General features: G+C 36.4%; 2 protein-coding genes across 3 annotated transcripts; one reads left to right on the top strand and one right to left on the bottom strand.

Annotated features, from left to right (window-relative positions):
- The first annotated feature begins 1,651 nt into the window (after positions 1 to 1,651).
- LOC103400977 (exosome complex exonuclease RRP44 homolog A) lies at positions 1,652 to 10,219 on the top strand. Its single transcript, XM_008339673.4, has 24 exons — positions 1,652 to 1,899; positions 2,000 to 2,137; positions 2,234 to 2,391; positions 2,528 to 2,583; positions 2,764 to 2,886; positions 3,055 to 3,185; positions 3,284 to 3,524; positions 3,788 to 3,938; positions 4,235 to 4,475; positions 4,669 to 4,825; positions 4,945 to 5,013; positions 5,504 to 5,629; positions 5,727 to 5,779; positions 5,989 to 6,095; positions 6,829 to 6,883; positions 6,996 to 7,095; positions 7,573 to 7,684; positions 8,109 to 8,229; positions 8,347 to 8,406; positions 8,497 to 8,602; positions 8,684 to 8,779; positions 9,226 to 9,307; positions 9,400 to 9,465; positions 9,674 to 10,219. The coding sequence occupies exons 1-24, from the start codon at positions 1,846 to 1,848 to the stop codon at positions 9,870 to 9,872; spliced, it is 2,802 nt and encodes a 933-aa protein (XP_008337895.3). The 5' UTR covers positions 1,652 to 1,845; the 3' UTR covers positions 9,873 to 10,219.
- A 378-nt stretch (positions 10,220 to 10,597) lies between these two features.
- Positions 10,598 to 26,200, bottom strand: AHS (uncharacterized transporter YBR287W-like). Of its 2 annotated transcripts, XM_070812595.1 has the most exons (11): positions 25,892 to 26,200; positions 13,078 to 13,327; positions 12,909 to 12,988; positions 12,530 to 12,654; positions 12,313 to 12,434; positions 12,009 to 12,218; positions 11,793 to 11,894; positions 11,597 to 11,697; positions 11,409 to 11,461; positions 11,120 to 11,305; positions 10,607 to 10,998 (listed from the first exon to the last, which is right to left on the bottom strand). In XM_070812595.1, exons 2-11 carry the CDS (start codon positions 13,210 to 13,212, stop codon positions 10,874 to 10,876), a joined length of 1,239 nt encoding a protein of 412 aa, XP_070668696.1. In that variant the 5' UTR covers positions 13,213 to 13,327; positions 25,892 to 26,200; the 3' UTR covers positions 10,607 to 10,873.
- Positions 26,201 to 26,584: the final 384 nt, after the last annotated feature.

Raw genomic sequence — 26,584 nt, 5'->3', positions numbered from 1 at the left:
CTGTTATAAAAAGAATTTTGTAAAATTTGGAATTTAAATAAGAACACATGATGTTTTGAACATAAGACCTCCTCATTAATTTCAAACAACAAAATCACATGTTCTAGTTAAATTTCCTTATCATTAAACCAAAATTTATAAATTTATACTCTTATGAAAATTCATATAAATATGTCACACTAATCATTTTGGTGCCTCTAATTTTTTAGGCCCCAGACGATCGCCATACCCGCACTGGACCTGGGCGGGCCCTAGTGATAAAGCATATAAAATATTAGAAAACTTAGTAAACATGTACAACACGTGGCCATGTCACGTATACAAAAAAAAAAAGTAAATTGTAGCAATGGTCTTTCAAGTTTAATCAAATTGGAGCAATGGTCCTTCAACTAAAAATTCATTACCATTGGTCTCTCAACTTATCAAAATGTGTAGCTATAGTCTTTTTCATCAATTTCATCAAAATTTTGTCAAAACAAGTTATGTTGGAATAACCATTTATATAATTAGGGTCCCTCAACTCATCAAAGTGTGTAATTATGGTCATTTTCATCAACTACGTCAAATTTTTTGTCAAAACGAGTTATGTTGAAAGGACAATTGTTACAATTGGGTTAAAGTTAAGGGACAATTTCTCCAGTTGAATTAAAGTTGAAGGATCAATTGTAATGAATTTTTAGTTGATAGACCATAACTACACGTTTTGATAAGTTGAGGGACCAATGGTAATGAATTTTTAGTTGAGGAACCATTGTTCCAATTAAATTAAAGTTAAGAAACCATAGCTACAATTTGCTCAAAAAAATACATTATCACAAGCGTTAATCTGCATTGCTTTTGAAATACTTGCCAAAGCATTCTTCTTCTCAACAACTCTATCACTTCCAGCGGAAGTCACCGAACCGACTTGCAAATTTGAAATCGAATCCTTCGCGAAGGAATGAGTCTTGTCTCGGAGTTCCATAGTAGAAGGTAAAAATAAGAGACCACACTAACTCAAAGTACCTCTTTAAAATACTTTCAAGTACTATATTTATATCAAATTCACGATAACAATGACGTAATTTACGATTTAACTTAAGGTGCTAGACTAGAGAGTCAAAGATTTGTTAGTGTGGTTATAAGCATTTTTGAGGTCATGCATTTAAATCCTTTCAATATCGCTTGGATGGATAAAATATAAGATACAAGCGAGAGAGATATAAGAAAAATACTAAACACTTCAAAAAAAAATTAGTTGGAATGATCAATTTTAAAATCCCGATACTTAAAAAAGTAGTCGAAATGATTAATCTTTAAATCTCAATGGTTCAAATGATAAAGTTTTCATCATGAAAATCAATATATAAAAAAATACTAAACACTTCAAAAAAATTAGTTGGAATGATCAATTTTAAAATCTCGATACTTAAAAAAGTAGTCGAAATGATTAATCTTTAAATCTCAATGGTTCAAATGATAAAGTTTTCATCATGAAAATCAATAGATAACGTCCATATTTTAAGGGAATTGTTATTAGTATTAAAAAAAATTTCATTTTGCACTCCAAATTTTTTATAATTAGAAATAAAAATACATTTATAAAAAAATGTAGAATAAAATTTTTAGAATGGCAGTGCGTTATTTTGATCTGCTCAGCAATTAAATTAAATTTTAAATCAATTTAGCTAAAGTGTGAACTAGTTCGTTGCCCTACGCCGTAACGGTCAAACCGGAGGATGTAGAAGTAAAACCACTCGAAGCCGCCGCTCGTATATCTCTCTCGCGGCAGTCCCATTCCAGTTCACTCGCCACTTCACTAGCAACCGAAAACGACGCCGTCGCACGTATCAGGGAGGCCGAAACATGTTGCAGAACAAGTCATTCGTCAAGAGAACCAGAGGCGGCAAAATCACCAAGGTCCCCAAAAACCCTAACCCTTCCTCTTTGCGCTGCTGTTTTTCCAATTTAGGGTTTAAGCCAAGTAGGGTTTTTGATTTCGTTGTGCTTCGATTTTCAGGTCGTGAGAGAGCACTATCTCCGGCACGATATTTACTGTGGAGCTCCGGTATGCAAAGTTTGCGATACGTCCGGAGCTCGATTGAGCCCTACCGCTTCCACCATTCTCATCTTCGATACCAATGTCGTCCTTCATCAGGTTAGAATTTCTTACAGTTCATTTTTTTTTCGTTATTAATTTGTTTTCTAATTGCGAATGAATGAACGAATGATTTCGAGCTGTGTTGGTTTGCAGATTGATTTGATTGAAAATCCGGCAATAGACGATGTGGTTGTGCTTTCGATTGTGTTGGAAGAGGTTAAAAACAGGAACTTGTCTGTTTACAATAGAGTTAGAGCTCTGTGCAGCAATTCTTTGAGGAAATTTTTCGTCTTTTCAAACGAACACCACAAGTATGTTCTACCCCTAAATGAAAATTCTACTTATTTATGTTAAAATGCGTACATTTGTTCATTGTAGATAGGTTGATTTTGATATTGTCGATTTTAGGCGCCTATTTTGATTTTTGTTGACTGGTGCTATGTTCAGGGATACTTATGTTACAGACATGAGCGGAGAAAGCAAAAATGATCGAAATGATAGAGGTTTGCTCATGTCGTTATTATGAAACCTTATTCTTCATGATATGCTTTTTGTATAGTTCTTCTTCATTTTTTGTGTCTATGTTATTTGCAATACTTGAATACAAGTATCCACTTGCTTGTTATGGAATTTGGTTTGTTGTGTGGTATGTATCTTTTCTCACTCGATAAATTGTTGTTCAGCAATTCGGGTAGCTGCTCAATGGTATCAAACTCATCTTGCTGGTTCAGCTAAGGTTTTACTTATAACCAATGATAAAGAGAATAAGAGGAAGGCTATTGAAGAGGGAATTTCTGCAGAGACAGGTCTGTTTATGTTTGCTATCCTAGTATTTTGACAGCATTTCTGATGTTCTAGACCTTCCCTTCAAGTTTAGTATCCACATAATTTGAATGTTTTTATTTTCAGTTTTACATCATCCTGACAGAAATTTAATGGAATTACTTTCTTGGAAATTATTGTCTTGTCTTCAGTTGAATCATATGTGAGGTCATTAAGTAGGCCAGAATTGCTCGACCTTCTCGTGCAGCCTGCATCCGAAGATGTAAAGATGGAGGACACTGAAGATTTGAGACCATCAAAAAGGAAAGTCATCTACTCAGAGGTATTGCAACTGGCTATGCATTCATGCGTTTAGGTGGTGTTATAAGTTTTATGAAACAAATGTTGTTCTTACCAGTTTCTTTCTATCTTCTCTTTCAGCATAAGCCCATGTCTGAAATTACTTCTGGCTTGCATCGTGGCATATACCATCAAGGAAAACTTCGAGTTAATCGTTACAACCCCTTTGAAGCATATGTTGGAAGTGAGAGCATTGGTGATGAAATTATAATATATGGACGTACAAATATGAATAGGGCTTTTGATGGTGATATAGTGGCAGTTGAGCTTCTGCCGCAAGATCAATGGCATGAGGAGAAGTCTCTAGCTTTAGCAGATGAAGGTATGTAATAAATAATTAACGATATGTATGCATATAATGTAATTTTATGAAGGTCAGGCTTGGTTGGTAACTATAAGTCTGAATTGATGTTTTTAGGTAGCTTTAGGTCTTAGTTATAAATTAATTTGTAGTTACTTTTTTCAGGTAGAAAGCTGAAAAACATCTCTTCTCTCTCTCCCTCTCTCTCTCTCTCTCTCTCCCCCTCAGGCATTTTTTCTTCTCGTTTAATTCTCGTAATTGGTATATTTTGTACTACCTTGCAGAGGATGAGGAAGAAGATGTTCATCTGGTTCCAGGCAGTGCTGATGATGCTCCTAGGACTATAGCTGCCCAAGGCTCTGCTGGAGTAACAGAACCTGTCCAAAATCGACCATCTGGCCGTGTTGTTGGTATTATAAAGCGGAATTGGCATTCGTAAGTCGACTTCATAGGTTTTATGAAGCATTTTTGTCTTGCTGACATAAGTGGTATCTTATTTAGTTATTATTTGGCTGAAAGATGTTTCTTCATTTAAGTAGGTAGTAAAAAATGCGATACCTTTCAGTTGTCTGTGGGTATGCAAGTGATTGTTGTGCTATATTAACATCCCACCCTACCCGGATGTTTGTAGATTCTCATTTCTCACACTTAATTTGCACTTGCAGAGATGTTTATTGTGAATTTCTTTTCTAGTTGGCTCTGTTTTCTGATATAAATTGATATTCATGCAGTTATTGTGGATCTTTGGAGCCCATGGCTAAGCCTGCGGGTGGTGGTGGTATTGCCCATGCTTTATTTGTCTCAAAAGATCGAAGGATTCCAAAGATTCGAATTCAAACTCGACAGCTTGAGAATCTGATGGATAAGAGAATTATTGTGGCAGTTGATTCATGGGACCATTTGTCTCGGTATCCTTCTGGCCATTATGTACGAACCATAGGAGTAATAGGTGATAAAGATACTGAGACTGAGGTACGTTGGAAGGGGTTCAGTTGTTTGCATTTGTTTGTTTGAACATCTATCTTTTAGTTTCCTATTGTGTTAGTATTTCTAATTTTTTTTTTCCAAAAGAAACAAAGGCTAAAGACATTGCGCGCTATTTGAACATCCAATCAATTGAAGTTTAGATGGCAGTGACACTAATTTAGCTCTTTGGATGTTGCAGGTGGTCTTGATTGAGAATGATATAAATACAAGACCTTTTTCTTCTCAAGTTCTTGCATGCTTGCCACCGCTACCATGGTTTGTGTCTTCTGAAGATTTGGCAAATCCTATTAGACAGGATTTGCGACAATTGCGTGTCTTTAGTGTTGATCCTCCTGGTATATGACCCATAGATTAAATCTTTTTGTGTTTGTTGTTCCCCCTCTTCCTGCTTTCTTATTATTTATGCTGTTTTCTGTGGTGTAATTTTTTTCCACCTTGCTTCTTGTTTCTGCAGGATGCAAGGATATTGATGATGCATTGCACTGTACAGCTCTGCCAAATGGAAATTACGAAGTTGGAGTCCGTATCCTTAACCTTGTGACAATATATTCATTATTGGCGATGGGTGTCTAACTGAAATTTAAGGTTGATCCGTGCAGTATGAATAAAGCATGTGCATGTATATGTGTGTCAACTGTCAAGGGAGAACACAAGTCTGAAAGAAGATACGTATTCTGAAAGTTTAGAAGATAAAAATTGAGTTGTTTATATTTTTCAGAATATATTACTAATGCTTTAGTCCAGTCTTGCCCGCTGCTTTCTCTGCTTCCTACTTCTGTTTGGTGCATTCAAGATTTTCTCATTTTGCATTAGGAGGATACTTCATTGTATTGTTGTTACTTTTATGTGTCTCTAGGATTCTTTAGATGATGAGCTTTCCGTTAATTGTAACTCAAAATCTTTGTTATACATGCCTTATTCTGTCACCTCTATAATGTTCCAAGCAAATATTATTTTGAGTATAAATTGAGTACACAACAAGTACGAGCTGTATCTTTAATGACTTCGACTAGATATTGCTGATGTAACAAATTTTGTACACTCGGGAACTCCTCTTGATGATGAGGCTTCACAAAGAGGCACATCGGTCTACCTTGTTGAACGGCGCATTGACATGCTTCCAAAACCTTTGACGGAAGGTGACTTTTAATTTTAAGAATTTCTTTAATGAGTGTTGTATCCTATATGATATGATTGAATTTTCTGTGATTTAATTATATAATTCTTCGTATGCAGATATATGTTCTCTTCGAGCTGATGTGGAAAGGCTAGCTTTTTCTGTTATTTGGGTATATGCTCTCTCACTAGCTAGTCATGATAAGACAAGTACTTTTTCTTTATCCACATCCATGCACACACACCACACATGCATCTGTTATAGTCTTATAGAGATACCATACCATATTATATTCGACTGATACATAGGATAGGACTAACCTACGTCCGAGTATGTTCTTTCCTTTTTGAAATGGTATTTAAGTGTTTACCTGAATTTCAGGAAATGACAGCTGAAGCTGAGATCATTTCTACAGGATACACCAAAAGTGTGATTAAATCATGTGCAGCATTATCTTACATTGAAGCTCAAGCAAGGATGGATGATAGGTACACTTGTACTTCAACTAAGTTACCTTCCTTCTTGATAAATTCCTTGGGACTTTACCATTTGTGTTCACAGGATACTCTTATCATTATTAGTCATCATAACGTTTTATATCTTTGTAAAGTTTTCTAGTTACAGTTTGTACCTGGTATGTTATTGCTACATGAACATTGTGTTGCTTCACTTAGACTTGCATCCACCTGTTACGTTTCGATCTATATATTGAATGTACATGCTATAAAAATGCCAATATTGTTCAATACTTCTCTAGGAATCATATTTTGCAGTGATATGACATGTCCGTGATACGTAAATTCAATATATGTGATTGTATGATGAATATAATAGAAGTGAGTCGATCTAAACACTTAAAACAGATCAAGTTGTACGGGATGGGAGTCTCTGCAGAATGTGCCCATCTGGGCTGGGAATGTTCTGATAAATAAATAGCCTGAATGGCTAACTCGTAATGTGTTGGGTTGAGCCTCTTCTGAATCCTGGATAGTGAGAAGTGTGCAAGTGTCTAGTTTTGTTGCTATACCGCTTAGTGAATGAAAAGAGAAATGAATTCTAGGATGAATTTTAAACCTGCACCAATGATTTAATCTGTTCACGGCATGGGATTTTGTAACTTGGTCCCTTCAGGGTTGATCCCTTTCCTGTGGCCACTATAGAAGTTTCTTTTAGCTTGAGTTTCTATAACAAAGTTTTTTTATTGCTTTTATATTACCGCAGTCGGTTGTTGGATCCATTAACTACAGATTTAAGAAACATGAACTCTTTAGCAAAGGTATGCACATGTGAGCTCTTTGTTGGTTGTAAATTCATTAGTTAAACGGTTATAATATGTCATCTCACCTTCTTGGCTTCTTTGATTCTCGGAACATTGTGCTTTTCTACAGATAATGAGGGCAAGGCGTATTGAGAGAGGAGCCTTAACTCTTGCATCTGCTGAAGTCAAATTTGAAATTGACACAGAGACTCATGATCCTCTTGATATCGGTATGTTGTTTGAATGGCAAGCTTTCTTGTTCAACATATTAAATTTTGATTGATGGTAATCTGACTCTAAATTTTGAACTTTAATTCTAATTGCACTGACAAGATCAGTTGTGCCGTTGCTTAGTCCACTATAAATAATTACCTTATTTCATGAAATTGATTGCTTTGTGCTGCTGTACAATCGTGTAGGCATGCTATTCATTTTAGAGTTGGTGATGCATATATCATATTCTTCTTATGTTTGGTATTTTGGGTTGGTGAAGTTCTCAGCACCTGGGTGGACTTCATTAAAAGTTTAAAACATGATCTGCTTATTTTCTTGCGCAGTGATTTATTCTTATGGTATTTCTGTTATCTGTTGGGTTTTTCATTTTTGTTAAAACATTTATTCAGAAGGAGAGAAGTGACTAATCTGACATTCATGTATCCATTTGAGAGAAAACCTGTCTAAAATCACTGCATGAGTTGTTTCTGCAGGTATGTACCAGATTCGTGAAGCAAATCAAATGGTGGAGGAGTTTATGCTTGCCGCTAATGTTTCAGTTGCTGAGAAAATTCTTAAACATTTTCCTCTATGTTCACTATTGAGGTAAGTTGATGGATTTTTCTTCAATAATTTCATGGTCTCATGTTATTTCCTGGAACAATGTTCTGGTTGTCTTTTGCTTAAAATTAAGGCTATAAAGTGGCAGAGCGATCAATTTAGGTTGGTTGAGTTGGAATGTGTCAATTTCTGGTGTAGTGTAGTTCTCTTACCCTCAGTTTGGATGTAAATTTCATTATAGTCAAACAAGAAACTTCACAACTTGTAGGAAATTAAATTTCATAATTTCAAATTCCATGATTTTGATTTTCCTTAGTAATCTTAAATTTCCTCATCCAAACATAGGGTTATGTATCGATGTATTTTTTTTTCTTAAAATATTTGTAGCTGTGGCCTGATGGTGCATAGCTGCCTTGACACTCTGCCACCCAGACCTTTTTTTGGTCATTTAATGTTGTGTTTTCTGCAGGCGGCATCCTTCTCCTACCAGAGAGATGCTTGAACCATTGTTGCGTACAGCTGCAGCTATTGGTCTGAACTTGGATGTCTCATCATCAAAGGCACTAGCTGATTCACTTGACTCTGCTGTGGTATGTATTTTTTAGATATGTTATTAGTATGAGACTGATGGTTTTCCCAAGTTATGTAAACTTTTGCCTAATTATTTAATTTTCTCTTTAATAAAAGCAAAATTAAATCTTTTTCAGGGTGATGATCCGTACTTCAACAAGCTGATTCGGATTTTGGCTACAAGATGCATGACCCAGGTAATTTAACTTGAATGGTTAAAAGAAGTTGAAATTACTTTGAAGGACACCTTTCTAAATTTATTGATTTACCCTGTATTTGCAATCTAGGCTGTTTACTTCTGTAGTGGGGATCTTAGCCCTCCAGAATATCTTCACTATGGGCTTGCAGCATCTCTATACACTCATTTCACCTCTCCTATTAGGAGATATGCAGGTCAGTGTCAGTTTTAGCCATGCAGTTCTTGGTGATGAAATTATTGTTGTTTGACTCGGTAATAACTTTCTTTCCTGGCAGATGTCATAACACACAGGTTGCTTGCTGCATCTTTGGGGATATACAAGCTTCCAACTATATTCCAAGATGGACCCCGACTCACAAGCATTGCTGACAGTATGGAACCACTTTCCCCTTTGGACTTTTTTTATGTAGTGCAATAAATGATCGAATCTTAATATTACCCATGTTGTTGGATGTCGCATATTAATAAATAATATTACAATAATACTGCTTGGCTCCTTACCCCACAAGACAAGCTGATAACATGTTGCGTGTGTCCAAATTTTTCATTTTCCATTTACTAGTTTCAGTGCCAACTTGCACATCGACACATCAAATTATCATGCTTTTAAGGAGCCAAACATTGTTCAGCCAATCGGTTTATAGTTCAAGATTGCTTATGTGCTCCTGTATGGTTTGCTCTAATGAAAATATTTCTTTCCTATTGCTTTTCTAAGCCACGATTAAATCATTTTATATTCATATCGGTGCATTCTCAACTTTATTTATGTTATGTACATGTTACTCTAACAATGTTGCTTCACTTATTTCTGCTACAGATTTAAATTATCGGCACAGGAATGCCCAGATGGCAAGTCGGGCCTCAGTGGAGCTCCATACTGTCATTTTTTTCAAAAAGCGGTACGAACCATTATCTGTCTGCCTCTGTCTCTCTCCTCCTTCCCCTCTCCCTATGTCTTTCTTTTTAATAATAATGCATTTTGTTCATGTAGGCCGACAGACACAGAGGCAAGAATAGTCAGAATAAGATCCAACGGATTTTTCGTATTTGTGCCCAAGTACATTTTCTAACCTCATAAGTAGTTCTATTAATTCTTTATGCATGTTGGGCAGATGTGTGCAAATATTTTAAGGGTGTTTTCAATAGAACTTGCGGTTACCTGTTCTCGTGCTTGACTGAAATATTCTGGAATGGACTCAGGTGTTAAGATGAACTTATGGAGATGGTTTGTATTAGTGAACTCTTTCTTTTTTGATCCCTTGCAGGTACGGCATAGAAGGGCCGGTGTACTTGACCCCAAGGGGTGAGAAGGGGGGCGGAGAATGGTATGTAGATGAGCAACAACAGAAGATTAGAAAAATGGACGGTAGTATTTCATACAGCGTTCTGCAGACGGTGTTTATTCACATGGAGATTGTGGAACCCCAGCCCAACAGGCCAAAACTCCAACTATCGCTAGTGTAGACCAGCAACTTTGCCTCTCCCCAGTACCCTCCTTTAAGATGAGAAAAGTGTCTGGAATGGTGGCGTGAGCCAGGAGCTTGGCTCTAACCATCTTGGGCAGCGAAGATATGTCACGGGACACACATTGAAATATTGTATAGTTTCATTTAGTACAGTTTGTTTTACTGCGTGAACTTAAGGTGTGAGTAAGAGTTTTGGTAAATCGGGTGTAGAGCTGAGAGGTTAGCAGCAGTCTGCGAGTTAAAGACGGGATGCCGTTGAAACAGTGCTGTGTTTTGTGCACAAAATTTGCATTCAAGAGGTGTAATTCAAACTGTTTTTTCCCAAGGTATCACTTTTATCTGTTACTTGTTTCTTCCGGCCCAAATTATTTTGTGGAATGCTTGAGTATAAATTTTAAGGAGGTTTAATCAGTGTTTTCTCGAGGTTTAATGTAATTACAACTTAATTGGCATTTCTGGTTTGGCTGGAGCCGGGAGGGAATGCATTGAAAAAGCAAGGAGGAATATAAATTGATGTGAGAGGAATTAGAGATGTTTTGAAAAGCAAAGTGATTTTCGCACGTTCTTTTTCTCTTGCTTGGAAGAGTGCAGTTGGAGAAATTAGAAGTGTGAAAATCATACCATGCTTTTAATGTTATCAACTGGTTGTACTGTGGTTTACATCAATCTTCCGCCAGTATCAAATTTCTTATTAGGGTAGTCCCACGTGGGTGCGACCATTACACTAAAAAATTTCTCTACTCAAACAAAGAGCATAATTTTATACGAATTTCAATTCCACAAATGCATACAGACGCACGAGATACATTGAGCCATGATAACCTAATGAAACCCTATTCCTTACTCCTACTACACACCACGTAAATAAATGAAACCATGAGACCTTCAGATACACACCAAATCATACCCCAAAAATAAAGCAATTACTTTAAATTAACCAATTGAGTTGAAAAATATGGGAAAAAGAAACCCAAGGGATTGCTTGCGGCTCAAGGAAGTTCAAGACAAGATCCACATGAAGATTGTTGACCAAACAGTAAGTGCCAAGGCTGCAACCAAGTATGTCCACAGGAAGATCACTGAGCACTCTGCCTCAGCCACATCATACAGCTGCGTCATCGTACCTGCATACAACCGCGTATTCAAATAAGTACTTCTATACGAAATCGTTACAAAGTTCCAAGGTTCCCTGATTGAATGACCGGAGATGGTGGACATTACGAGCACTTGATGCAATTTGCTTACCGATATTCATGGCAGGCGGCAGGGTAAACTGAAGCATCAGCACAAAGTGGAACAAGGAGTTAGATGGGAGAAGCCCTAATTTGTCTGCTCCTGTTACAATGCCAATGCCAATTGCAGGCATTACTATGTATTTGGCAATAATCACTCCAAGGAGGGTAGGCACTTTGATCGTTGGTTTGCGTAAGCCTGTTCAATTAAGCATAGTAATATAATAGTTTGTTAGATTATTGTCTTCCCTCCCAGAAACTAAGAAAGTAGTTCTAATGTCGAATATCATGGTTCCTGTTACCTTGGATCAGATTGCCTCCAAGAATGAGTGTGATGCAAGGGATTGTACCGTTCCTGTGTAGGGCATTTCCCATTAATTTACACACTATGCAGAGGATGTTTTTGGTTTAAAGTTGTTTGATTGAACATTAAGGGATTTTTAAGCCTTAAACATAGTAATTTTTATGCTCTAAGCTGAAAGGTTCCTACCCGAGTTGTGTAATAGAGTCTTCGATCACATGCAGAGGGGCGTCGTCACCAATTATTATGTTCTTAATAACCGTAATTGACCCAACGAAGAATCCCACAATCTGATCATAGATAGATAACAGCAAGTCAGTTCCATAGTAGTCATGAGGCCTTGCGAAGCGCTTATAACACAGGCAAAAAATGTTTAGAAACTCACTGCAGCAACCGTTGGTGGTGCCAATAACTCATGCAAAATCTGGCGAAAGAATTCTAATACTTTATGGCTGAATGGCATGTTTGATTCATCAGGGGTTACCATCTGTCATTTGAGCAATCCAGATCGTCCAAACAATGAGGCTGAGTAAATATACCCATATATATACCAAATACTGAAGCCAGACTGCTGTAATTTTAGATATATGAGGGTACTTACAACTTGGTTTACAGAAGTTTCAGATACTACCACAGCGGCCTGCTCTTCATCTTCTCCTTTGAGAAGGTGAGTTTCCTCGTCAGCATCCAAATCTGTGTTGGGCCTCTTTGAGGCCTCCTCAGCTTCCTCGGCTGCTTGAAACTCTTTCCATCTAATCGATGAGGTTCGTATCAGCTGGTAACTGTAGGTCCAAATGAAGAAATTACCAAGCTGCAATAGGCAAGTAATTTTTATTTAGCATTGAAATTACTTTCTTTTCTCTATACATCATGAACAAGTGGTAGAGCTTTAATAATTGCATTACCGCCATGGAAAAAGATACGTATGCGAGTCCAGTAGTCTTACAAACACTATGATCGCCAAAGGGGTTCCCATCCTCGTTACATATTGCAGGGACAAGTATAAGGAGAAGGTTTCCCAAGTTTCCTATTCAACAAGATTGGTGATCACTTGATAAGCACACTAACAATTGCTGCTAAGAAACAGATGAAAGAAAGAAAATATAAAAATTGACCAATTACCTGATGAAACTGTAGCAATTACCACACCTTCCTGATAAGGTTTTGGTTTAAAAATCTTTACCACAATCCATCCAAGAATCCCTCCAACTAGAAAGGTAAGCCCGATGTTGACAACCATAAACCACCTGAATCATTGATCAAACACGATACAAGAAAATGAAGAGACCATATTACATAACATATCAAATGCACTAAATCCCTTTAATCCAAAAAAAAATGGTATATGTATACAAGAATTCTCTGTTATCTACACTTATCATTAAGTTTATCAACACATTGTCAATAATATTGATGACATATCAAATATTGTAAGGTCGATATCAGTATATTCATCGACATATAATTGCTGCAAAGACTACGACCATATACAAAAGCGTACCATGAAACAATGTCTCCAAATGTAATAGTCTTGGCCACATTTGAAAACACCAGTGCGGGAGTGAACACCACAAACACAACCTGCATTTTTCATAAATCATGTACTTATTTCTTCTTATTCGTGTGCGAACACACTTACGTGCGAAAAAACCGAACATGTATGTACCTACCTTGTTTATGGACTTTCGAGCGTCCAACGGGAGAAGATTCCAGTACTCAGTTGCCATCAAAGCTCCCAACACACTGATTATGAGAACTTGGAAAATTGGCATGCAAGCCACCTCCAACAGCGTCCAGAAACCCATCTTTTTTTTCTGAGTTGAAACTTTCGCACTTTGCTGCTTCTTTTTTGTTCAAAACTGTCCTAATGTGTTTATTTTGCAGTGTTTTTATATCAGGTGGTTGCACTTCTCAGCAGTCCTACCAAAACAAAAGAAAAATCCCCACAGAGAGAGGGAGAGAGCACAAAAGGTTAGCCTAGGAAGCAAAATACAAAGCAAAAATCACAGGTGGAATTTGAAGTATTACAAGGAAAGACACTGAAGTTGATGACATGGGGAGGAGGAAATAGCCATGAAGGTACTAACATTCCTCACTACTCGATTCAATTCCATCACACTGCGCGTATCTACAAAATTGTACATATGTTTCGGATTTCTCGGTTGTCAAAAACTTTCTTTCCAGGAGATTTTACTTTGGAAAATTAAAATTAAATTTTTTTTTATGTATTTACTCAGATTTGGGTTGTTTTCTGCTAAATTAGCAATCCAACCATATATTATATCTGTACTCTGAATCTAACCAGGTGATAAAAATGTTAATATTTTAGGGAAAACTCTTATACATGTCCAATTTTGTAGCCAATATTTGAAATAGTCCAGTTTATTAAAATAAATCTAATACCTTAAGTTTAGGATTATTTTATTATCAATAATTATCTCTTTAATGATAAGATATATTATAAAAATTAAATTTATTCCTAAGTATCTCTTTCAGGTTAATTGTTTTTATCTACTTATACGACATATTCTTTTTTTATAATCAACATGTATCACCAATTAATTTGTCTTATTTGTAGGTATATTATGTTTTTGTACATTTTAGTTAAGTTTTATATCTCACTTATAGGTATAATACACATTTATACATTTGTTACTTGAGTTAGGGTCGTATATTTTGCAGATGGATTTGTGTTAGTATTAGTTATTTGTTAGAAGATACTAAATAGATTTATTGAAATTAAAAGATGCATGAAATTATAAGATATTAATTTATCTCTAAATTTTTTTGAAAATATAAAAAAGAGTATAAAAGTGGAAAAAGATAATACTAGATTTAATCAGACCAGATTTAATGCCCCTATTTTCTAATTAATTGTAAATTGGTGGTTTAAGCTAATTGAAATGGAACTGAGTTGGCTAACTATAAATGCCCTATCATAATCTTAATAATGGTTGGGATCATACCCAAATTTATTCTAGATGCAAGTATGTTATGATTTATAATAAATAGAAAAGGACCAAATCTAAGATATATATATATATATATATATATATATATATATATATATAAGAAATGTATATAATATGATTTAGTATTTGGTGCATGTGGTCAAATATTCTAGTGGATAGATTGTTGAGTTTTCATTTATGTGTTCCGAGTTTAAACTTCCCCTCCCCTTAATTATTGCAATAGTTTCAAACAACATATGTCACTTTAATATAGTGGCAAAAAGTAATGATGTCTATACACTCTAGTGCGGGTTTGATCTCTCATCCTCCTAACAACTAACAATTTATTCTACCAACAAAATCGTCTATCAAAAATAATTTGACAACTAACAAGGCATTATTCAGTGAAAGGCCTGGCAATTCCTGACACGACCCGATAACCCGACACGACACGACACGAAAATAACAGGTGTTCGGGTCAACACGATAACGAATCGGGTCGTTATCTGGAAACCCGATAAGCACCTGTTAAGATAACGGGTTGGTTCCGGTATACACGTGGGTAACACGATACACGATAAGCAAAATATTAATTTAAGAAGTTTATAACCCTAAAAAATACTATAATTATATATATATATATATATATATATTAATTTAACAATTTTATACCCCTAAAAAGTATAATAATTATATATATATATATTAAATTAACTATAATAATTATAGCCCCAAAATATTAACTATAATAATTATATATATATAATTTTAAATTAAATTTTATAGGGGCTTTTAGATCTAGGTCCAAAAACATAGATGGTTTTTAGGAGTGAGTCAAGTTATCTAATTACATGTTTTTATTTCTTTAATACCCATTTTATATTTTTTTAAATATTAAAAACCAATTAAAATCTACTAATATTATACATTTTTCAACTCCAAAAAATCTAATTAATATCTTACAACAACAAAAAAAAAAAAACTAATATACTAACATAAATTATCTACAAAACATTCTACCTTAACTCAAGTTACAAATATATGAATATATATTATACCTGTAAGCAAGATATGAAACCTAACTAAAAGGTAGGAAAAAACATAATATACCTACCTATAAACAAGACATATTAATTTGTGACACGTTGATTATAAAAAAGAATATGTCATAGAGATACATAAAAATAATTAACCTGTGATATAGGTTGATTATAAAAATTAAAAATTAAATCTATAAATGGGGTTTAAAGAACAAGAAAATTACAAAAAATAAAAATAATAATCAAAGAGATAATTAGGAAGAAATTTGATTTTTATAATAAATCTTATCATCGAATAGATAATTATTGATAATAAAGTAATTAAATTTAAGGAATTTGACTTATTTTAATAAATTGGACTATTCCTACTATTGGCCAAAAAAATTGGACTTACATCAAGTTTGCCCAATTTTATACCCCTAAAAACTATAATAATTATACGTACAAAATAAATAGATTTAAATCTACTTAATAAATATATATATATATATATATATATATATCATTCAACTTGATGGGATACGAAACTAATTTCAACGATCCAACCGTCAAACTTGTTTGTATATATTTCAAGATCGCATCAGCAAAAAAATCGTAAAAAACAAACATTCAAAGATCATGTAACGGGATAAAACTTTTCAACGGTTATAAAACAAAAAATCATGATTTAACAGTTATTTTAACTCCGATTTTGATGATTTTTTACAACTACACTCCTTGACCCTATATGAATACAGTGAATGAATTTGATCTTCAATTTAAAATATTTACAATAGTTATGTTATACTTAATGAAAGTATGAATAAACTCTTTAAGTATTAGTGAATCTATTGTTTTGATGGGATACACATTCTACGAAATTAGTTTCAACGATCCAACCATCAAACTTGTTTGTATATACTTCGAGATCGCATACGCCAAAAATTGCAACAAAAAAAAAACATTAAGAGATCTAGTAACGGGACAAAAAATTTCGACGGTTATAAAACAAAAAATCACAATTTAACAGTTATTTTAATTCTGATTTTGATGATTTTTTAAAGCTAAACTCCTTAACCCTATATGAATACAATGAATGACTTCGATCTTCAATTTAAAATATTTACACTAGTGGATACCACAAAATCTTATGTTATACTTGATGAAAGTATGAATAAACTCTTAAGTGTTAGTGAATCTATTGTTTTGATGGGATAAACATTCTACAAAACTAGTTTCAACGATCCAACCGTCAAACATGTTTGTATATACTTCGAGATTGTATACGCCAAAAATTGTAAAAAACAAACATTCGGAGATCAAGTAACAGGACAAAACTTTTCGACGGTTATAAAATAAAAAATCACGATTTAACGGTTATTTTAACTCTGCTTTTGATGATTTTTTACAGCTACACTCCTTGACCCTATATGAATACAATGAATGAATTCGATCTTCAATTTAAAATATTTACACTAGTGGATACCATAAAATCTTATGCTATACTTGATGAAAGTATGAATAAACTCTTAAGTGTTAGTGAATCTATTGTTTTGACGGGATAAACATTCTACGAAACTAGTTTCAACATCCAACCGTCAAACATGTTTGTATATACTTCGAGATCGCATACGCCAAAAATTGTAAAAAACAAACATTCAGAGATCAAGAAACGGGACAAAACTTTTTGTTGGTTATAAAACGAAAAATCACGATTTAACAATTATTTTAACTACGATTTTGATGATTTTTTACAGTTACACTCCTTGACGCTATATGAATACAGTGAATGAATTCGATCTTCAATTTAAAATATTTACACAAGTGGATACCACAAAATCTTATGTTATACTTAATGAAAGTATGAATAAACTTTTAAGTGTTAGTGAATCTATTGTTTTGATGGGATATGCATTTTACAAAACTAGTTTCAACGATCAAACTGTCAAACATGTTTGTATATACTTCTAGATCGCATACGCCAAAAATTGCAAAAAACAAACATTCAGAGATCAAGTAACGGGGCAAAATTTTCGATGGTTATAAAATGAAAAATCACGATTTAACGGTTATTTTAACTCCGATTTTGATGATTTTTTTACAGCTACACTCATTGACCCTATATGAATACAATGAATGAATTCGATCTTCAATTTAAAATATTTACACTAGTGGATACAACAACAACAACAACAACAAAGCCTTTTCCCACTAAGTGGGGTCGGCTATATGAATCCTAGAACGCCATTGCGCTCATTTGTGTCATGTCCTCCGTTAGATCCAAGTACTCAAGTCTTTTCTTAGGGTCTCTTCCAAAGTTTTCCTAGGTCTTCCTCTACTCCTTCGGCCCCGAACCTCTGTCCCGTAGTCACATTTTCGAACCGGAGCGTCAGTAGGCCTTCTTTGCACATGTCCAAACCACCGGAACCGATTTTCTCTCATATTTCCTTCAATTTTGGCTACTCCTACTTTACCTCGGATATCCTAATTCCCATTCTTATCCTTTCTCGTGTGCCCATACATCCCACGAAGCATCCTCATCTCCGCTACACCCATTTTGTGTACGTTGATGATTCACCGCCCAACATTCTGTGCCATACAACATCGCTGGCCTTATTGCCGTCCTATAAAATTTTCCCTTGAGCTTCAGTGGCCTACGACGGTCACACAACACGCCGGATGCACTCTTACACTTCATCCATCCAGCTTGTATTCTATGGTTGAGATCTCCATCTAATTCTCCGTTCTCTTGCAAGATAGATCCTAGGTAGCGAAAACGGTCACTTTTTGTGATCTTTGCTAGATTGCTCCGGTCATTAGTGTGGATAAGTATATAAATGGATAGAGATAGGAAAGCAAACACAAGATGTACGTTGTTCACCCAGATTGGCTACGTCCACGGAATAGAGGAGTTCTCATTAATTATGATGGGTTTACACAAGTACATAGGTTCAAGCTCTCCTTTAGTGAGTACAAGTGAATGATTTAGTACAAATGACATTAGGAAATATTGTGGGAGAATGATCTCGTAGCCATGAAACTTCTAAGTACCGGAGTGTGGTATCGTCTTGACTTACCTTATCTGTCTCATAGGTAGATGTGGCATCTTCTCTGGAAGTACTATTCCTCCATCCAGGGGTGGTATCTGTAACTGGTGGAGATGCACAAGGTAATGTATCAATTTCACTTGAAGCTTACTTGTAGTTTCATTCTTGGTCAAGCGAGATACAAACCATGTAGTAGGAGTCCCCCAAGTCGCCGAGCTGGGGGATCTGCTGAAAGAGGTGACAGACAAAGTAAGCAATCAGAGCTCCGGCTGATTGTTCACATTCTCCCTATCTTGCAGGCAGCATGAAGGATAAAGAGAAGAAAAATGAGGAGAGATGATATGGGATACTTTTGCTTTTAAAGAAGTAACTTTCCACAGGCTTATTCTTGAACTGGGCTGGAGGGTTTTCTGGTTTCCTCCAGAGTATAAGGCCGACTGAAGAATTTGAAGGTCAAAACAAGTCCATCAAATCTAGAGTACGTTCGACCCTGCTGATATGAGATACTTTTGCTTTTGATAGAGTAGTGGATGTATCGGCACGTGTGCTGTTACGCTTGTCTCCACATGCTTCCTTGTATCATTCTTACTTGCCCTATCTGTTCCTCAGGCAGATGCGGTATCTTCCCTGGAAGCATAAGATGTTGAAGATGAGTACTCGAGAGCAATGCCAGGTAAGTAATCAGGTAAGGGGTTCCAGGCAGTCAGTTCCTGGCTGGAAGCTTGATTCCAAGTGCTGACTGATTGCTCTCTTTCTCCTTGTCTTGCAGGTAAGAACAAGGCCAAAGGAAAAGACAGGGAAAAAGCATGATATGGGATACTCTTGCTTTTAACCCTGATGATATGAGATATTCTTGCTCTAGTATAGCTTGTTTACAGAAGTATTATCGGGGGGAAAGAAAGCTGAATATTTCGAAAGGCTTTGTTGGGAGTGCCCTCTCAGATAAGAGAAAGGGTTGAGCATTTTTGCAGGTCTGCCTGTCCGTTAGGGATGGAAGTCGACATATATAGGAGTCTCCCTAACATCAAGTAATAATGCTATTCCTTTACCCTGCTTGGTTATAGCACGGTAGTGGGAGCTGCCAGCTTCACATGTTTTAACTCTGTCAGATCACTTTGAAAAAGTGGTTTGTGGTATCTGGAAAGCTGATGTTGCGTGTGAAGATTACAGACCTGTCGGGGGTTTGGCTCTCGAGATTCGGAGAACGATGCCTCTTCGATTTTTGAGAAAGCAATCCTGCTGGGGGTCTGGCTCCAGAGATTCGGAGAGCGGTGTCTCTTCGATTTTTGAGAAAGTAATCATGTTGGGAGTCTGGCTCTCGAGATTCGGAGGGCCGTGCCTCTTCGATTTTGGAGCAAGCAATCTTGTTAGGAGTGTTTTCTCGAATGTGAGTAAAGGTTGGGCATGTTTGCTAGTCTACCTTGCCACGAAGCACAAAGGTTGACACAGGGACTTTCCAATTATCCAGCAGTGGTACTGTTCCTTTACCCTCTCTTCGATTTTGAGAAAGTAATCATGTTGGGAGTCTGGCTCTCGAGATTCGGAGGGCGGTGCCTCTTCGATTTTGGAGCAAGCAATCTTGTTGAGAGTGTTTTCTCGAATGTGAGTAAAGGTTGGGCATGTTTGCTAGTCTACCTTGCCACGAAGCACAAAGGTTGACACACAGGGACTTTCCAATTATCCAGCAGTGGTACTGTTCCTTTACCCTCTCTTCGATTTTTGAGAAAGTAATCATGTTGGGAGTCTGGCTCTCGAGATTCGGAGGGCGGTGCCTCTTCGATTTTGGAGCAAGCAATCTTGTTAAGAGTGTTTTCTCGAATGTGAGTAAAGGTTGGGCATGTTTGCTAGTCTACCTTGCCACGAAGCACAGAGGTTGACACACCGGGATTTTCCAATTATCCAGCAGTGGTACTGTTCCTTTACCCTTGTGGGTAATAATATGGTAGCTAGACCTTCAAAATTTATGTGCATAAACTTTGTTAGTGTTGTTTCTTTGCAATTCTTTTACCCTTCTTGGTCAGAGCGATGTAGTGGGAGCTGCAAGCTTCACGTGTCTCAACTTTGTCAGAGAACTTTGGCAAAGTTATCTGTGGTACCCATGAGCTACTGTTGCGTGTGGGAAGTGGGTGATTGAACAGTACGATTCATGTGCTTTCTACTTCGCCAGAAATCTTCGACAGAATGCCCATAATTTCCGCAAAGCTGAGTGTGCGTGTGACAGGTGCTGACAAGGCTGGAAAAGTAGGTGCCTCTTCGATTTCTGAAATCGGCCCTCGTGGTCTCTGAGCAGCCCAGCTTTTGAGAAAGCAAGCCTCTTCGATTTCTGAGATCGGCCTTTGTGGTCTTTGAGCAGCCCAGCTTTTGAGAAAGCAAACACCTCTTCGATTTCTGAGATCGACCCTCGTGGTCTCTGAGCAGCCCAGCTTTTGAGAAAGCAAACGCCTCTTCGATTTCTGAGCAGGCGCCTCTTCGATTTCTGAAGCTTCGTCGAGTGCAGATTTTTATAGGGGCTGACATTAAGTTCCAAAGTACACTTGAATATCCACCAGTAGAAGCTCCATTCTTGCACTTCTAAGATCTTGATTTGTCCGACCTCTTCTCTCTTCAACACTTTTGAAAATGTCTGGCCCCTCCGACCGTCGTTTTGACTTGAACCTTATTGAAGAGGCAGCCCCGCCTTCTCCAGACAACATATGGCGCCCATCCTTCGTCTCCCCTACTGGTCCTCTTACCGTTGGGGATTCCGTGATGAAGAATGATATGACCGCTGCGGTAGTGGCCAGGAACCTTCTCACTCCCAAAGATAACAGACTACTTTCCAAACGGTCTGATGAGTTGTCTGTTAAGGATTCTCTGGCTCTCAGTGTTCAGTGTGCAGGTTCTGTGTCTAATATGGCCCAACGCCTATTTGCTCGAACCCGCCAAGTTGAATCATTGGCGGCTGAAGTGATGAGTCTCAAACAGGAGATTAGAGGGCTCAAGCATGAGAATAAACAGTTGCACCGGCTCGCACATGACTATGCTACAAACATGAAGAGGAAGCTTGACCAGATGAAGGAATCTGATGGTCAGGTTTTACTTGATCATCAGAGATTTGTGGGTTTGTTCCAAAGGCATTTATTGCCTTCGTCTTATGGGGCTGTACTGCGTAATGAAGCTCCAAATGATCAATCTATGATGCCTCCTCCTTCTAGGGTTTTGTCTAGTACTGAGGCTCCGAATGATCCCCCTCCGGTGCCTTCTCTTTCTGGGGCTCTACCGACTGCTGAGACTTCTCCTAAGCAACCTTTGTGAAGGCTCCCTCTTGTTTGTTTATTTTGACTCAAGTATATGTACATATTTGTAACTTATCGGAGATATCAATAAATAAGCTTTCCTTCATTTCAACGTATTGTGTTAAATACACCAAAGCCTTCTTCGCTAAGTTCTTTGAATTTTCTTTTGTTGAAGCTTGTATGTTGAAGCTTTGTGAGTGGAGCATATAGGTTGAGGTAGTGTTCCCTTAATTTCCCGAGTGAGGAAAACTTCTCGGTTGGAGACTTGGAAAATCCAAGTCACTGAGTGGGATCGGCTATATGAATCTTAGAACGCAATTGTGTTCTGTCATGTGTCATGTCCTCCGTTAGATCCAAGTACTCTAAGTCTTTTCTTAGGGTCTCTTCCAAAGTTTTCCTAGGTCTTCCTCTGCCCCTTCGGCCCTGAACCTCTGTCCCATAGTCGCATCTTCTAATCGGAGCGTCAGTAGGCCTTCTTTGCACATGTCCAAACCACCGTAACCGATTTTCTCTCATGTTTCCTTCAATTTCGGCTACTCCTACTTTACCCCAGATATCCTCATTCCTAATCTTATCCTTTCTCGTGTGCCCACACATCCAACGAAGCATCCTCATCTCCGCTACACCCATTTTGTGTACGTGTTGATGCTTCACCGCCCAACATTCTGTGCCATACAGCATCGCCGACTTTATTGCCGTCCTATAAAATTTTCCCTTGAGCTTCAATGGCATACGGCGGTCACACAACACGCCGGATGCACTCTTCCACTTCATCCATCCAGCTTGTATTCTATGGTTGAGATCTCCATCTAATTCTCCGTTCTTTTGCAAGATAGATCCTAGGTAACGAAAACGGTCGTTCTTTGGTATTTCTTGATCTCCGATCCTCACCCTTAACTCGTTTTGGCCTCCATTTGCACTGAACTTGCACTCCATATATTCTGTCTTTGATCGGCTTAGGCGAAGACCTTTAGATTCCAACACTTCTCTCCAAAGGTTAAGCTTTGCATTTACCCCTTCCTGAGTTTCATCTATCAACACTATATCGTCTGCGAAAAGCATACACCAAGGAATATCACCTTGAATATGTCCTGTTAACTCATCCATTACCAACGCAAAAAGGTAAGGACTTAAGGATGAGCCTTGATGTAATCCTACAGTTATGGGAAAGCTTTCGGTTTGTCCTTCATGAGTTCTTACGGCAGTCTTTGCTCCTTCATACATATCCTGTATAGCTTGGATATATGCTACTCGTACTCCTTTCTTCTCTAAAATCCTCCAAAGAATGTCTCTTGGGACCCTATCATACGCTTTTTCCAAATCTATAAAGACCATGATTTACACTAGTGGATACGACAAAATTTTATGTTATACTTAATGAAAGTAAGAATAAACTATAAAAATTATATATATATTAATTTAACAATTTTATACCCCTAAAAACTATAATAATTATATATATAATTATATATATTAAATTATGTGTTTTAATGTTTTGAAGTAATATTTATGTGGCAAAGTGTGGTATGTGCAAATTTATTTTTTATCTTAACGGGTCATAACAGGTCATAATGGGTCGGGTCAATTTACCCAACGGTAAAGTGACCCGACCTGTTAAGATAACAGGTGTGACGCGACACGACCTGTTAAGATAACAGGTGTTACACGAAAATGACACGAATACGAATGACAAGACCCGTTTGCCAGACCTAAGTGAAACCTAAACATGTGCATAGAGTCCAAATTCAATCATAATTTGTTTTACCATGTATAAAGAAAATAGACGTAAAAGGACCACGAGAGGCCAGTGACGCAAATGGCAACACAAGATAAAACGACAGTGGTTAATAAGAAAAAAAAAGGTAGGGTTTAATATTGTTAAGAGTCTTAAGTACGATGGCTAGCTATTAGAATTCCCGAGGCATTGTGGAGTGACTGATTTTGCTATTGATGTAGGCGGGTTTAGAGCATCTGAAATACTATTGATATATGTGGATTCCAAGCTTTCTAAACGGCAGAAGAGCTTGAGTTGTTCAAATACATCAATAATTGACAATCGATGCTCATGTGCGACTAAACCCTAGAATGCTCGTTTTGATTACTCTTTATATAAAGCAGAGGGCCTCGTCTTTCATTTATGTCTTCTTCTTTTTTTCCTACTCCTCTTTACTCTTTAGATGGCTCAAATAGTTGGTGACTTAATTGTGCTACGCAGGATGATATTCATGCACAGTAGCCAGAAAAATTTACCAATGAAATTTACAGTTTAATAATAAGAGAACTTTAACGAAAAACTTACTGTTTATTTTAACGAAAAATTATATTTTTACACTAAAAAATTAATTATGATACTATTCACTTTACCTTTTATTTTATCATTATAGTTAAAACTCAAAATTTTCAAACTCTTTTCATTATTAATTTTCCTTAATAATAAATGTAAATCAGCCCATTCTGATTTGCAAAACCTCATAAATTAAGGAATAATTTTTTGTTTTACGTGTGGTGTGTGTGAGCTGGGTCTGATTAAGCATAAAACGTATAGGCAAATAGATGATGATAAAATCGGCATAAGAATGTCAATTCATGTGCGTGTAAACATTATCACCACCAACATTTCCCAAGCCTCGACAAAAGCAATGATTAGTCAGTCATGGATGCTACAAATTTGAAACATGGTCAATGTAGAGAAGTGTTAAAGACATGCTTTCAAAGTCATTTTTATAAGTTTTTTTGTCACTTTATATTTTTTATATAATATTTTATAATAATAATACGAAAATTAATATTAATTGTAAACTGATAGAAAATAATATCATTGTTAAAAAAGTTTCCTTAACATTTCTTTAACCTTTTTCTTTTGAGGGGGAACAAAAATCATTACATGTTGGATCCCACAAAGACCATGCGGTTCACCATAATTATCGCCATAAATAATGTTTGGTCCCACAAAAGAAAAGAAAGAAAAAAAAGAGAAAATGTTTGTTGAAATAAACGACTAAATAAGATCGTCACATTTAAAAGTTTCTCATACTTAAAACGAGCTATCATTACATTTAAAAGTTTTTCGTGTTTAAAACGCAAAGATATTCCAAAAACGGATATGAAGTATAGACGGGAGATGTTGATGTTTTGGAAAAATTAAAAAACATTACAAACATTGCTTAATTTTGTAGTTGAGAGATAAGTGGCCATTGGCGTGGCCTCTTTCACCTACTAAACTATGGAGAAATTTTTAATTATGATGGGAACCCAGATGGTACATCACGTATTTTTATGCAAATGATGGAAAATTTTAATTTTTAAGTTATTAATCTTTTAACACACATAACCCACTATTTATATAAAAACAGGTGAACGTAGTGTATCACCTCGTGTGACGTTCACATTGAAACTATGTATATTGATTCAACCTCAAAAAGTCAAAAAATGCTAATAAAATATTCAGCTTTTTGGGGGCGTTAACATTCTCGAATTTGAATTCTTTCCCTCTTTTTTTTCCTTTTTCTAATTTAGACCTTATTAAAGAAATTTGATGGTTTTAATGAGCTATATTTTTCTTACTGTTTTGGTTCAACAATTTTTCCTCTTCTCCACCCATCCACCACCACTTAGCCTCCTCATTCTACACGCCAGTTATGCCTTCTGATGTCAATCATGATGTCGTAGCAGAATCTCGAAGGTCTCAGAGCCACCGGGGAAGTCGGAGAGGGATGGATATATTTGGCACTGGAATTCTTTGATTGTGTCATCGTTCTCATCAATTTGTGAAACACTTTTCAACATTAGAGGAGGGGGATGAGAGCCCGTATGCAAAAAAAAATTCTTTTCAAAACTCTAATGAGTTGTTTGAGCGCATTCGTTTATGTACAATTTAGTTCTTTTATGTAAGGAGCCAATCATAAATTTTTACTGCGCTAAAATTAAAGAACAATCTCTTTTCCTTGGCTAACAAGAGATAACCGCTGAACTGAAAATAACTTTAACCCAGTAGTTGATATAGAGACACCCATCATTCCCCCAAAGACATGAACGTAAGAAAAGTAACGAGAACCAACTCAAGAACCAGAAGATCAAGGACTCATCAATAACCCATAAAATTAAGAAAGTTTTACAATAAAAACAAGATTAACAAAATATTAAAACAAATTAGGCAGAAAATGGAAGAGAAAAAAGAAAGAGAGAGATGAACCTGGAATTCAGTTTTGGCTAACAGAGTTGGGAAGAACCAGTCGCAAAAGCAAACATGGCTGAGAAAAATTGGAAGGGAGAGAGTAGTGGGAAGCTGAGGCAAGAAGCCACGACCCATCACACTCTCATGCCTTGCCTTCTAAGTTTGGAGTATAAATCTCTACAAAATTGATAGTGTACGTACAAGTTAATAATTTGTGCTAGCTTTGTGTTTACTATTTATACACGGGGCACTTTGATTCCCATCAATGGCCTTAATTTGTGTCCACAACCGCAAAAAGAAATCAAAACGCTATTTAAATCAAGCTTTGGTAAATTATGGTGGTGAATTTAGTTTAATTGACGAAGACAATAGCCTCAAGTAAGTAGAGATGTTATATGAATAAAAATTCAACATCCTATTCACTAAAATATTAGATCACATACAATACCTAGCTTGTACAAAAATTAAAATCCAACTTAATTCGGTGGACAAAGATTATTAACTTATGGGGTTAAGAGATGTCTACGTCAAATTGTCACTTTCTAGCATTAATTAGCTAAATTGATTTTTGCATTTTGGAAAAAGAATTTGATTTTGTACAAATGAGCGGTCTAGATTAGGGATGGAATCAATGGGTAAAACTTCATGGAGGGTTAGACGAGCGACCTAACAGTCTGGTCCAAGTTCCCAACCCAACCAACTTTGATGTCA

This window comes from Malus domestica, chromosome 15, assembly GCF_042453785.1.
Source record: "Malus domestica chromosome 15, GDT2T_hap1".
In the NCBI taxonomy this organism is placed as follows: Eukaryota; Viridiplantae; Streptophyta; class Magnoliopsida; order Rosales; family Rosaceae; genus Malus; species Malus domestica.
Note: the sequence above shows the minus strand (reverse complement) of the source record. Positions and strands in the feature narration are given on the sequence as shown.

Excerpts from the sequence above, each read along its gene's own strand:
- LOC103400977 (XM_008339673.4), top strand. The coding sequence starts at position 1,846 with ATGTTGCAGAACAAGTCATTCGTCAAGAGAACCAGAGGCGGCAAAATC. Across the intron at positions 7,685-8,108 it reads CCTCTATGTTCACTATTGAG|GCGGCATCCTTCTCCTACCA; the intron begins GTAAGTTGATGG and ends TGTTTTCTGCAG. Across the intron at positions 9,308-9,399 it reads GTCATTTTTTTCAAAAAGCG|GCCGACAGACACAGAGGCAA; the intron begins GTACGAACCATT and ends TTGTTCATGTAG.
- AHS (XM_070812595.1), bottom strand. The coding sequence starts at position 13,212 with ATGGGTTTCTGGACGCTGTTGGAGGTGGCTTGCATGCCAATTTTCCAA. Across the intron at positions 12,655-12,908 it reads TTTGGAGACATTGTTTCATG|GTGGTTTATGGTTGTCAACA; the intron begins GTACGCTTTTGT and ends TCAATGATTCAG. Across the intron at positions 11,306-11,408 it reads TGGAGGCAATCTGATCCAAG|GCTTACGCAAACCAACGATC; the intron begins GTAACAGGAACC and ends TTAATTGAACAG.